This window comes from Podarcis erhardii, assembly GCF_964252035.2.
Source record: "Podarcis erhardii genome assembly, chromosome: 8".
Lineage (NCBI taxonomy): Eukaryota > Metazoa > Chordata > Lepidosauria > Squamata > Lacertidae > Podarcis > Podarcis erhardii.
Genome location: NC_138499.1, coordinates 80,174,912 through 80,189,499, shown reverse-complemented (window position 1 = coordinate 80,189,499; position 14,588 = coordinate 80,174,912). Strand labels below are relative to the sequence as shown.

Below are 14,588 nucleotides of genomic sequence, written 5' to 3'. Positions count from 1 at the left end.
TGGGAAGAATATGGGCCAGGCTACTTTTTAGAGATGTATATGTTAACAGTCAGCACCTTAAATTCAGAACTGATTACATAATCTCAGTACGCTGGTTTAAAATTCAACAGCTCAGCACCTAGTCAAACATCTGGCCATTGTGCAGCAATGGTCCCCATTCACATTTTGAAATTTTGGAAAGGATCAGAGTCTTACTCTTTCAATGTGCGTGTGAAAACAGATCTCAGTTAAATCGTGCCCTCCGTAAAAGAGGGCACGTGTTGCGGTGAGACCTGGAGACCGATCTCTTGTGTTGTGGGTGGGTTAGATTGGTCAGCCACAACACTTGATTGGTAGGTCCCTCAATGTTGGGTTCAATCTGGCCAATGGGGCACAGTCCAAACGGATTGAGGGACCTGTATATACCCATGCACATGACCCAGAGCTTCCTCTTTTGGTGCATGCATTCGGAACAAGCTAGCAGCATCCTCTGCGCAGCCAAGAGAGATTACCTTCGACGGATCGTCCTGGTAATTTCTTTCCGTTATCCCTTCTTTCCCTTTAATTCCTTCCAATTGTTTTCTTCCCCTTCTTATAATTATTCCCTTCCCTTCCCTTCCCCTTCCCCCTAGGGGCGCTTTCACCCCACGGGGCGCTTCTGCCCCCTGAGCACTCCCAGTCTTTGGAGCTTGCCGCTGCCCGCTTAATTTTCCCTTTGGGCTCTTTGCGCAGTGGCTTTTTTGTTCTCGGTTCTGGCTGTGGCTGCAGCTTTGGGGCTTTAAATTTATTGAGCGATTTGTGTGTTTTGTTGTCTAGGTTGTTCTGTCCAGCCGATCGCTTTGGGCATGTTTGAGAGTTCTCTGCTTGGGAATTTTCTAGGGCTGGGACCCCACCCCCCCGTTAGCCCAATCGCCATTTTATCTATTTCGATTTGGGGAAAGTTTTAGCCCCAGCTAATTTGGCAGGAGTGCCATCTTGTCTTGGCGGGAGCGCCATATTGATCCCAGGGTGCTTTTATAATTGTGTGTACGTTTAGTACACACACACCCGTTTAGTAAAGAAGGGATCGGGATGCCTATTAAGAGGAATCCAAGTCCTGCTCTGCCTTCTAAAAGGGTGATTAGAGGCCCGTCTCAGTCACTGCATTCAGCGCCTGCCCCAGCGGTTCCTCAGCATACGCTGGATTGCTTGGGTGCAGCCATGGCTGATATTGGTTCAGACCCTGCGGCCATGTCAAGGTTTAATATGGAGCTTGAATCTTTGGCTCAGCAATTTAGGAGGCAGTCTGATTCTCAGCCCGGCCCCTCCATGTCTTCCACTGTTTTTGAGGCTCATGGTCCTTCAGATGTGAGCGAAGGGAGTGAGGCTTACGACCCTTCTGGTGCCTTGCTCTCCCAATTTCAGCCTTCCAGGATCCCAGTCCCAGCTAGCCCTAGGGGTCCTCCTAGGATTATGGGTACCATGATGCAGTGGGCCTTCCACTCTGGACTGCCTTGTTCGCAGTGGGCACCCCCAGGGCCTGAGAGTTCAAGGCCTCAGCTTGCACAACATGTCTTCATCCCAGTCAGGCTCCTCATTTTAGTTCTGTGCAGGTTCGGCGGCTCCTTCGAGGGAGGTGCTCAGCACCCAGTCTTCAGAGGAGGATCTCCCAGTGCCTAGAGTCCCTTCATCTGGTGGCAAGTGGTAGAGGAGTCGTCGCTCCAAACGGAGGGCCAAGAGGTGCAGAGATGGCAATTCCTCCTCTTCTATTGGCACGTCTTCTCAGACCTCCAATGACAATTCAGACATGGCTCTGGGTCTGTATTGGGGTCACGGTGAGGGGGCTTCGGGCCTTCCCAGGTGGGTGTGGCAGCGTAGAGCCAACACACGCACAGGGCCAGGTATGGCCTTCCTCTGGAATGCATTGATGGTGAACCGGTCAAAGACGTTAAAGTTTCGACCAATGCTGTCAGGGATAATATAAATATATAAATAGGATGCAAATATCTCGTTGTGTGGAGAAAGCAGCAGGATTATCAGGCACCATGGGACACCTGCAGCAGCATTCATTTCAGATGTCTGGGTTGGGGCGGGGGAAAACAGACTCCTGTCCCTCACTTTGATCAAGGGGTAGGAGAGACTCAGAAAATGGGTAGCTTATGCAAGAGTCACACACCTGATTACAACCCATTCCTATATGTGTTTATGCAGAAGCTGGTGGAGTTCAGCTGGAGGACTTACTCATTTGCAGTTGGACATAAGACTGTGAATGCATTTTTTTCTTGGAGGAAAAAGTAAGGGAAGCTGTCGCCGCACCTGCCCTCCATTAGTCCATCTGGTCCTCTGCAGCAGTGGTGGCTATGTCTGCCAGAGGCACAGGCATTTTCTCCCGCAGCAGCTGTTCACAAAGCGGCCATTGCCAGAGCAAATGGAGAACAGCTTCTTGCAATTATAGCTGCACCTTCCGAGGATCAGAATAGGATTCTTGTACCAGCTTCTCTTACTCTCCTCTCCTGGCCAGTGTATGAGGTGGATAACAGTAAAGAGGCTAGGTTATGATCCTATGCATAGCTACATGGGAGTAAGCTCTAATGCATGGGTAGGCAAACTAAGGCTCGGGGGCTGGATCTGGCCCAATCACCTTCTAAATCTGGCCCATGGATGATCTGGGAATCAGTGTGTTTTTACATGAGTAGAATATGTCCTTTTATTTAAAATGCATCTCTGGGTTTTTGTGGGGCCTGCCTGGTGTTTTTACATGAGTAGAATGTGTGCTTTTATTTAAAAAGCATCTCTGTGGGGCATAGGAATTTGTTCATTGTTTTTTTCCAAAATATAGTCCTGCCCCCCCACAAGGTCTGAGGGACAGTGGACCACTCTCCTGCTGAAAAAGTTTGCTGACCCTTGCTCTAATGCACTCAGTAGGGCTTACTTCCTGGTAAACTTGCATAGGATCTGACTAGAAGCCTCTCATTTATGTGTCAAAATGCTGGCTTTACTGCAGCCCTCTAGTGATAATATAATCCAGGAACCTGCAGAAACACCTGCCATTCATGACGGCATTTGAAGAATTTAGAGGAAGTATAGCCATATCTCTGATTTTTATTACTGAATGATGAACCCAAGTTTCATCCCCACAGTAATCAAAATCAAACAAGCTAAGCAAAAAACAAACATAGCCCCCAAGTGGTTACAAAAACAAATAATGGCTTAAGTAAAGAAATTACAGAAGCACCATTAATACAAAACACAAATTTATCCCTTTGTGCAGGAAAAAAGAAAACCCACTGCTATGAGCTAAACAAATTAGCCACTGCACTGGGTTGTACAGAAATCATAATGTAATTATGAATGCTGAATTTGTCAGCTAACAAAACAGGGCAGCTTCTCCAATCCAAATACTTTTGCATCTGATCTCCTGTGTGCACTGATTGTCCTGTTCATTACAATCAAGGGTGGAGAACTGCATGCTTTAACCACCATATTTAATAGGGCCTTTTATGCATGGATCCTGCACTTGCCTTCTCCAACCTAGTGAACTCCCTATACCAATCCACAAGAGCCTTGCAATAAAACAGACATTGCTGTTATTAATGAGCCACATGTGACACCAAAGCAAGAAGCTTCTGAGCATATTCAGAGTGCCTTGCCAAAAGTAAAAAGAGTCATTTAGTTTCCTGCATGGTATAGGGGAAGGAAGCCGCTGGGCATACACAGAAGCTTGTACTCAGAGTAGAGCCACTGACATTAAAAGACAGGATAGCTCAATTGGTTAGAGCGTGGTGCTGATAATGCCAAGGTTGCAGGTTTGATCCCTGTAAGGGACAGCTGCATTTTCCTGCATTGCAGGGGGTTGGACCAGATGATCCTCAGGGTCTCTATGATTCTATGACATGAGTAACTCAGGACCATTAATTTCAATGGGTGTTCTCTGAGCATACATTAGTTGGACACAATGCAGAATGCCTTGCACCCACCGACCAAAAGGAGAAATATAGTCACGAAATTGCCTGCAGCTCAAGGGAAAGGCAGCTCTGAGCATAACTTACTTCACCTGCACAGCTTTTGCTACCTACCAAACTATTGGTATATCAACACAATTCCAGGATTTTATTTTATTTTTTGTAAGAAGTGCAGTGGATGTTGAAAGGGGAGGGAGCATACCCAGATCATCTTGCGGAGAAAAATGTAGCAATGGAGTTGCTTGCATGGTACAAGAGAATGAAGCCTCTGGGCATACACTGAGTGCAATATAACTAGCTGAGCTTGCACAGTCTGTTCTTCTGGACTGCAGGTATTTCAGTAAATTTGCAGGGGATGGGAATCAATGCGTGTTGAAAGTGAAAGGTAAAAAGATGCAAGTTAGCCACAGTGGACATGCCCACTTTGTGTACAGAGGTCAATGATATAAAAGCAGCTCTTGCTGTCTGCATGGTGTGCAGCTGCGTGTGAAGACCCCCAAGACCTCCCAAAGAAAGACACAGTTGACACCAATATTAGTTTAAGGTTACAGTGGTACCTCAGGTTACATACGCTTCAGGTTACATATGCTTCAGGTTCCAGACTCCGCTAACCCAGAAATAGTGCTTCAGGTTAAGAACTTTGCTTCAGGATAAGAACAGAAATCGGGCTCCGGCAGCGCGGCGGCAGCAGGAGGCCCCATTAGCTAAAGTGGTGCTTCAGGTTAAGAGCAGTTTCAGGTTAACAACGGACCTCCGGAACGAAGTGACTACTTAACCCGAGGTACCACTGTATTGGCATAATTTTGGCCACAACTTTATTGATTGCAGAATATGAGTGCTTTGCTTAGGCATTGGTTCGACTAGCTGCACCTACACCTCTGGCAGGGCAGCACTGACAAGTGGACACTAGCAGAAGTCAGTAAGGGTAAACATACTGGGGGAGCATTGGTCCTATCAAAGACGCAACCTCACCCCAAAATGTTCCCAGGTGCTCTGGCGTGGCCCTAACCCCTGGAAGGGGATCGGACAAAAGCAAGGTGAATACCCTACGGAATACCCTATCGCACATTGGGAGGGGCAGGTGTGACAACCTCCCCTCCACCACACCTTGAACCAATGCCTAACAGCCAAACCTTATAAAGTTGTGATGATTTGCTATGCAGCAGGCAAAACCCAAGTGGCACCAGGCAATCAGCCAAATTGGAAAATTCCTACTGGGCCCCTGCCCCCCAAAGCACGAGGCGCTAAGAGGAAGCTTGATGCAACATTCAGCTGCATAAATAGGTCCCCCTCCTAGCTGCAAATTCTCTCAACCCCATTGGCCAGAATTACCCCAGCAACCGAGGGACCCAATCGGGTTGTTGTGGCTATCCAAACGATCCCACCCACACAAACAGTGAGGTCGGTCTTAGTGATCTCACCGCAACATGTGCCCTCCGTGATGAGGACACAATTTATAGACACTTGCAAAGTGCTTTTGGAGAACCCTAAACTAAGGTTACTAGATTTTTTTTTTCAATGAATCAGGGGACACTTTTCAACTTCAGGGGATTTTGTATGGGGACTGATTTGTAAATCCGGGGACTGTCCCCGGGAAATGGGGACTTCTGGTCACCTTACCCTAAACCACAGCAATTCCATGGCTACTGTAATTCACAGTATATGAAAAAGTACCAGCTTCCTGTCCTCCCCACTTTCAGCAATGAGACTACACACACACACACACACACACACACACACACATGCTCATTTGTAGTAACAGCTTATCCAAAAGGTTTTTTATTGAAGCTTAGAATGCGCAAAACCTGAAGGAGAAGCTATGAAAACTTTTCAGGGAACATCCTAGCAGCTGATACAGAAAACAGAACATGGGCTTAGCATAAACTCTTCTCTGTTTGAAACCTTACATAAGCTATGGTTTTCTGGCACAAAAATGTAGTCTTTTAATAATTCTTGGCTCCTCTAGAAAGGCTCTCATATCCTACTGTGAGAGGTGCCAACAAAAGAATCTGGAGTGACAGATAAAGTACTTTGCATATGGGTTCTCAAAGAACTTTAAACGTAGAGGAACAGAGCCAAGAGGTCAAGTGACTTTCAGAAGCGACACTGCAGGCAGGCAAGACACACAGGCATTCACCACATGGAGAGATATGAGCAGAAAGCAAGCTCCTAACATAATAACACATGTCCACCCTGTTTAGCTACTTTCAAAATATTTATTTTCCAAGGCAAATCTGGTTCTTAAAATTACTTTAGCTGGATCATGTAAAAATTAAGTAAAAAAGTACTTTACCGAAATTGTGCCTCATTGATTTCAATAGAACAGAATAAAGCATTAGGTCAGCTCCTCCAATGAAATCAATGGTGTCTGTTATGCTTTAACTTTAGCTTAATTGTTCCCATTAGTATTCAAACATGCACCAGTGTCAACCAAGACATCTTTTTAGTACCTAGAGCCAGCCAAACTGCATGCACAGGAAACCCAACGTATTGAAGAGTTCCTTCATTTATTGCAATACCAGGTACGGATCTACATATGCACCCAAATATACACGTCAGGGCACATGAGAAACACCTTAGAGCTTTGGCTTGGCAGCACAATGTTTTCTGCCATAAAATCTAAAGCGAGGTCCTGTCAATCCAAAAGTTTAACACTGAAATTTGGAAATGAAATAAAGCACCAAGGAAACAGAGACAACCATGCAAGCACAAACTCCCTTTGGTATTTATTCTGCCATTGACTGACTGTAGACCCCTTCCATCTTTAAATTTATCTCCCTTACCTATTAAGCCCAGGATATGTGTCAAAATCTTATAGCTGTTTATCAACGTAGCTCTCCATGGAATAGAACAAAACTACTTTAACTTCCCCAGATTTATGGCTTTCAGTACAAAAATTCTAACTTGGCCTAGATAACGGTAAAAAAAAGAGGAAGTCCAGATATTATCATTCCAAGCAAAGGAAAACAAATTGTTCCAGCAAATTATTTCACACCTAAGAATTTCCCACTCAAACCTATAGCAAAAAGTAAGGAAAACATATGCCATTTGCATTTCATACATTCAAATGCAAATAAATGTATGAACACTCACCATTTTGAGTGAATAGCATACTAATTTTCAGTTCCCTTAAGGCAAGGAAGAAAAATGAAGACTTCAAACCAATGTCTCAGTGACAAAATAATGAAAGTGGGTTAAAGAAATAAAATATTTTTCAGAATATATTTTGCGCCTTAAAGGTACTCAAGCAAGTAACAGGTAGAACTCATATGTATAACACAAAATGTAATAATAGGACCATGGTTTATTTGAAATTTGTCTCTGTTGCTTACTTGTTCTTTGACTGATGCCAGAATGGCAGATGTGGTCTCTGTTTCAGATCCATCTCCGTTAGATGTATTCAGGACAGGGCTAAGGGAACTTGTCTTGTCAGAAGACGATGGCTGGTCTGGAACAGGCATAGCTCCTGTAACACAGAAGCAAGGCATGATTACACATCTGGTTTTATCAAGAATTCACAGTGCATAGAAATAGATGGCCTGGTTTCAAGAAAGGAATGTCTAAAGTTTCTTCTTTTTTTGGTTGATGGCCAAAATTGTTTTGTTTCATGGCCAAAATTGTTTCCTTGTATTTTTCACACACACCTTTTCTGTTTTCATGTATGGTGACCCTAAGATTTCCTTTTGCAACATGCACAATACCAAAGGTAGCACATGTTGCCAAATACTTTGATTGGCCTCTATGTGCTCCATGAGGTGTTTTGTTTTTTTAAAAAAATCCTTTAAAGAGTTCAGGACAAAGTACATAGGGAAGCCACCCTACTTTATTCTCACAACCTTGTAAAACAGGTTAGTCTGAGAGACAGAGGCTACCCAAAGTGAGTTTCACAGCTGTGTGTGAACTCAGATCTCCAGAGTTCAAACCTGACACACTGTTCACTACACCACACTGTCTTCCTATGGCTCAAGTTGCCTCTGTCCGAGAAAATACATGTCCAATATCTCTGAGTGCATGGAAGTAGCTGGGCAGTCATTTTGATCCTAGCCTTACACATTTGCTGTTGTCATGAATTCAAAGTACTGTATTGTTGTGAGTTGGGGAGGGGAGGGGGCAGAGAGGGCTGTACACCAAGACCCTTCTAATTCCTGGATCCAGCAAGTGTTAAAAATCTAAGCAACGGTTCAATAGTCAGACAGGTCTCTTAAGTATGGTAAGAAAGGAAGTGGCTCTGTGCCAGATAGCAAATGGGTGAGGGGGCCCCTCCTTCAACTTGCTGGTAGTAAGAAAAGGCAAAAGCCAGAGCTGTGTATCGTGTGTGTGTGTGTGTGTGTGTGTAACATAGAAGCTAGATGAAGAAGAAGGCTGAAGCCTGTGTGGTTTTTTGAAAAGAAGAAATGAAACGTAGGACTTGCTCTTGGAGATTTTTACAGTCCTTTGTCATGAAGGAGGGGTGGGGGGAAAGGCAGTGCTAAAGAAGTTAAGTCTCAATTTAATGGTGTTAACACTTCTACAAGGATAATTCCACTATTACTTCCTCCCCTTTGTACCCTAATGAATTATTCACCAGATCTGATTTCCAGTTTGTATACTAGGCATGAATTTAATATTTAGCTATTTTTTTATATGAAAAACGAATAGTATTAAGAACTTTTACATCTAGAAAGTATTGCTGCTTTAATTTAGCAGAAGGTGCTGGTGTCAAGACATATAAATCTAAATGGTTAGGTACCAAAATGCCTAAAGGGGTTTTCCCCTTCATATGAACACATCAATCTGCTAAGATAATTATCTGAGAACTTATTTTAGGCTGCCTCTGCCTTTGGAAGTTAAGTAGGTTTGTTACCAGGCAGGCTAGGCCTTTTTTTGTGGCAGCACCTTGACTGCAGGATATCCTCAACTACAGAATATTCTGAACAAACATCTTTGCAGTGCCATGTTCTTTTCTACTAGGTACCAGGTTAACAGTCTTTTTTTTTTTCTCCTGAGCTTTTGATAGTAAATAATGCAACCTGCTTTCCCACTTTTTCTTGTTGCTTATTCATTGATGATGGATCAGATGTAAAGCAGCCTTGAAAAGCCACTGGTGGAATAATAAGGCTGAAACGTGGTTAAATAATGCTTCACAGAAAATGAACAGGTTCAAGTGTTAACTGGCATTTAGACGCTTCTTACTGCGTACCCGGGTGGCGCTGTGGGTAAAACCTCAGCACCTAGGACTTGCCAATCGTATGGTCGGCGGTTCGAATCCCCGCGGCGGGATGAGCTCCCATTGTTCGGTCCCAGCTCCTGCCCACCTAGCAGTTCGAAAGCACTCTTAAGTGCAAGTAGATAAATAGGTACCACTTTATAGCGGGAAGGTAAACGGCGTTTCCGTGTGCTGCGCTGGTGCCGGCTCGCCAGAGCAGCTTCATCACGCTGGCCACGTGACCCGGAAGTGTCTCTGGACAGCGCTGGCCCCCGGCCTCTTAAGTGAGATGGGCGCACAACCCTAGAGTCGGACACGACTGGCCCGTACGGGCAGGGGGGTACCTTACTGCGTACTAGCAAATTGCCTGTAAGTATGATAACAAGCTGCAGTCGGTGCATATTCAAGGAATCAGTAGGGAAGGCGTCTGTGCATCCAAAGAATCCTACTATGCATCTACTATGCATATGCTTCCTATAGAAATAATACAAACTGTGTACCATGATTACATGAAGGAGATACAACAGCAACTCTGGGATTGTGTATTTAATGTAGCAACTCCTGTCTGCCTGTGCAAAGGTGCAGTGTTCTCAACAGGGATCTCCCTGCTGCTTCTATTATTTCTCACATGACGAGTTGAGATTTCCCGTGCAATTCGGATATGAAGAAGTCCTCTTCCAAAAGGGTTGTTGTTGTGCCTGCCCCCACACCCCTGCCAAACACACAATGGGCAATTGAAATGACTGGGTCCTAGGAACCTTTAGAATTTAGTCATTCCTCCAGACAGCATTGGGGTTAAGTCTAAGTTAGGAACACATGAAGGTCCCTTATACTGCCTCAGACCATTCAGACAAGCCAGGAGAGCACGATTAGCGTCCAAAAACACATTCAAGCCAGGCAAAGCACTCAAAGAAGGGTGCCAAGCCAGCAAGGGGTCTGGCTCAGGAGGGTATATAGCCTGGGAAAAACCCCAAGGGCTAGTTAAAGAGGCCTGTTTTTGCCCCCGCTCCCCGGCCTGAGGTTCTCCATCCCTCTGGCAGGGAAAGCAATAGCAGTAAAAAAAGAATGAGATGTATTTTCTTATAAAGGGCTTTTTGAGGGTGGGGAGTATTTTCTCCTAAAAATTTTTTGAGGGGTGGTGGTGGCATATTTCTATTTACCATTTGAAAGCACCACTTTCACCTTGAAAATCAAAACAGGATAGTGTTTGGTGCAACCAGTTGGAATTAAAAGCACTACATTATAAAACTATAGCAGGACTGTACGTTGCTTTAAAGTTTGCTCATATGAATTAGCAAATCAGAAGTTTCCATTGTGTTCAATCCAAAATTTCTGTTCCATGAACAGAAGGTCTCCTTCAGTTCACAGAAGTTATTTAGATCCGGTGGAAGCTCCTTTTCATAGGGGTTATGCCATTTTCAGCAATTTCCTGTTCCTTCAGAATTACCACCCATGCCAGTGTTTCTCAAACGTGGGTCTCCAGCTGTTGTTAGGTACGACTCTTATTATTCCTGACCATTGGTCTGGCTAAGTATAATAATAATAATAATAATAATAATAATAATAATAATAATAAATTATTTATACCCCACCCATCTGGCTGGGTTTCCCCAGCCACTCTGGGCGGCTTCCAACCAAATATTAAAAACAATACAGCATCAAACATTAAAAACTTCCCTAAACAGGGCTGCCTTCAGTTGTCTTTTAAAAGCAAAATAGTTGCTTATTGCCTTGACATCTACTGGGAGGGCATTCCACAGGGCAGGTGCCACCACTGAGAAGGCCCTCTCCCTGGTTCCCCGTAACCTCACTTTTCGCAGTGAGGGAACTGCCAGAAGGCCCTAAGTGCCGGACCTCAGTGTCTGGGCTGGTTAATGGGCATGGAGATTCCCTTTCAGATATGGATGATGGTAGCTGTAGTACATCAACAGCTGGAGACCCAAGTTTGAGAAACACTGAATGCTGTTCCAGCATGTACTACAACCATCCAGAGCAGATTTGGGTGCCATAGGAGGCTGCAAGAGAAAGGAGGAAATAAAGGGGGGGGGACTCCTACCTCCCTTACATCTGTAGGAACAGCACGTATATAAAAACTTGTTTTACAAGAAAGAGAAATGGGTGTTACTGTACACAGTGAAAATGTGGGTGTTGATTTCAAGACATTTGATTTCCATATAATTTTTACTTTGTGTGTTACCAGTTTTCTACAATAGCAGCCATTGGAAATACTGTATTTTGCAAGAAAATGCATCTTTAAGCATGGTGGGAGAAAGGGAATAAGAAGGTAAATGAAGAGATACAATACACAGAACATGTAGGACCTGTTAATTCATGCCTAAGGCATGAATTAAATCATGTGTTTACTATGCACTGTATTGCATTTCAAGATTTTGATTCAAATTAGTTTAGCAGTAATTGATTTAAATGCTTGCTATGTAATAAGAATTCATTACTGCTCCACTTTCAGAATATACCTGTTGAATAATTTTTCATTGTTTAAGAAGATACCAAGGGACTTTTATTGTTTTGCTTATTGAATTATGAGGGTTTAATTAAGCTTTCTGTTTGATATTCCTAATTCAGTGCAATTGCTTTTTGATAATTTGATATTTGCATAAATCAATATTGGCAGTTCCTTAAAATGCAGTGTTTGAAATTTGTGCACCCAGCAATCAACCTGAATATTATCATCTGGAATCAGAAATATAGTAACCATAGTGTTCATGAACTATCAAAACTTGGGCTTAATGTACAGATGGAAGGAGCCACTGTCAGGATCCAAACATTGTGTCGGGTATATGATATTGACGTTCTCTCCCAACAAATGGCATCAACAAGGGCAAACAATACAGTTTCAGTACCATGGCCAGGCATGAAGCCAGACTTGAATGGATCCGAGTAACCAGTTTCCTCCAAGCATGCCTGAAGCTAGACTACCACCACCTTCTCAAGCACCTTGCCTAGAAAGGCTATATTTGCCCCTGGGCAGTAGTATTTTTACTTCCTTTTCCTTGTGAACAAACACATTCTGGGAAATAAAAGCTTATTCCAAGGGCGCAGCAATAAAACTGCTAACACATTTGCAAAGCTAAGCAGGGTCCGACCCGGTTTCAAATTGGATGGGAAATGGTGTGTTGCTATTCCTGCATTGCAGGTGGTGGGACTAGCTGACCCTACTCTACAGTGCTATTATTCTATGAGTAAGAAGCCAATTATTTTCAAAAGGTACTCAAATTGTCACAATTACATGGCACTTAAGGGTGTTATCTTCTTAGTAAACAGTTAGCATAAGGCAGAATTTATTCTGCCTAATTCCAAATATGATGTAATACCAATACAATGTAAGCTTGAATTTTTTTTCAAATGAATGCTAATGAACAGATTACTCTGTAAAAGGAGAACCAAAGGGGGCGGGGGCGGAATCAATACATTCTCATGCTACATACTTTTAAGGCTTCAAAAAAAGGTGGTATAATGGAATGCAATCATGAATTATGGAGCCTTGCCTAGAACCATGTCTACACAACTGCACATCAAGCAGGACTCGCTACTATTTGGGGATGGAAATAAATTATTTACTATCTGGCACAACGAATAAAAGCTAGCCTCATGACTGCACAGTATCAGGCAGCTTCAGAGGTGAAGTGCTTTCTGCACACTTGAAATTGAGAGCTTGGCCTCAAATGATAGTCATACAGACCATCAGGGTTGGCTGTGGTTTCCCTGTGTTGTGGGAAGCACTAAATCAAAGGCATGAGCTATTTTCTTTAAATAGTGTATTTGATATAAAACGGATTCTTAGGTTGAGCTATGGCTCTGTTTAAGCTTGCGCATGGTCCTTCCCATGCCTTTCTCTTTCCCAAGTCTAATTTGTGGGATGAAGAAGGCTACTTATTCAACTTCTATTGAGACACTTTTGCTAGAATGTGCCTTAACAGTTATACTAGTTGTAGTCTCCAAAAGTTTTCATATATAACAGCATACAATTTTAAGGAAGAAAGCCTATGCACGAGAGGCTGGCGTGAAGCGAGGTGGTGTAAAATAGTATTCAAATACTCAGCTGATAGACTAGTAAACATATTACAATCAACATTCATTAACAATATTGGTTGATATGAGGTAACTAATGATGGATCTTTGGGGTCTCCTTGGGAATTACCATTATGTTTGCTTCGATAAATATTTATCCCAAGGTGGCTTGCATTGCAGATGAAAACAAAAACCAATTAAACAATTAAAAAACAATAAAACAGTGCAATCAAATCTGAATTTAAACAGCAGAGTAGAATGTTTCAATTCTAGTGTTTTAAAATACAAGCAATTCCCCATGTGTGTGGGGATTGCATTCTGAGGCACCACACACATTGGTGGGATGTCGGCGGTTGTGCGTGCCTTGAATGTGCGCCAGTGGGGAGTTGTCTGTTCATCTTCCTTGCAATGTTCAAAAAAATATTCATTAAAAATGTCTCATTGAATAAGGGAACAGTCCTATACACAAGAAGATGGCATAAAGCAAGCTGGCGTAATTTTATGCTGGGTCCAAACCTTGTTGAGGAGCAAGACTACTGCTGGCTGTGCAGCCCCATGCCTATCAGAAACAGAACAAGCCTTGAAAGTAAAGCTTGACTTTTTGCCAGGTCACATGACTGAGTTGAACAGAGTTAGGATCCAGCTTAAGTCCCTACTTACTGATCTCCCCACCTTCATCCCCCTTTTTGCAACTTACACTGAACTCACTTCAGCCAGCTCAATCAGAAAAGCCCCGACTGAGCCTGGATGAGCAAATTACACCACTGTCTCTTCAGCTGAACCACGTTTGCAGACTTAATGCTGACTGAGCCAGGAACCTCTTGACTCAGCAAGAGATCCACAGCACCCTAAGTCACTCAACTCAGCAGAACTTGTAGGACTGCATCCTAAAAATGTCTTAACCTGACACCTAAAAGGAACAAACTGTCTTGGGGAACTAGTATCGCAACTGGGAAGTCATAGATAAATAGTCCAATATTTGGTGGCTTCCTGCTTGATAACTGGTCGTGGTGGAGCTAGGACCTCAGGGAAAGTTCTTAATGTTTGAGAAGTACAGTTGTACCTTGGGTTACATATGCTTCAGGTTACAGACTCCGCTAACCCAGAAATAGTACCTCGGGTTAAGAACTTTGCTTCAGGATGAGAACAGAAATTGTGCAGCGGCGGCGCAACGGCAGCAGGAGGCCCCATTAGCTAAAGTGGTGCTTCAGGTTAAGAACAGTTCCAGGTTAAGTACGGAACTCCAGAACGAATTAAGTACTTAACCCGAGGTACCACTGTATAGTATAGTAGAAGCTACCCAAGTCCCAAGCCACAAAGGGCTTCAAAAGGTTAAAACCAACACTTTGAACTGAGCATGAAAACAAAACTGGTAACTAGTGTAGATCTCTTGAAATTGGCAAGATATGTTCTTAGCAAGCCATTCCAATTAAAATCCTGGCAGCTTTATTCAG

General features: G+C 43.4%; 1 protein-coding gene across 1 annotated transcript in view; it reads right to left on the bottom strand.

The window, feature by feature from the left end:
- The window catches only part of LOC309348086 (catenin delta-2-like), a 249,053-nt gene that overhangs the window by 170,988 nt on the left and 63,477 nt on the right, over positions 1–14,588 (bottom strand). The window contains exon 2 of the mRNA XM_081873178.1: positions 7,253–7,386. Coding sequence (XP_081729304.1) covers positions 7,253–7,386 — 134 coding nt within the window. The remainder of the gene's footprint in view (positions 1–7,252; positions 7,387–14,588) is intronic.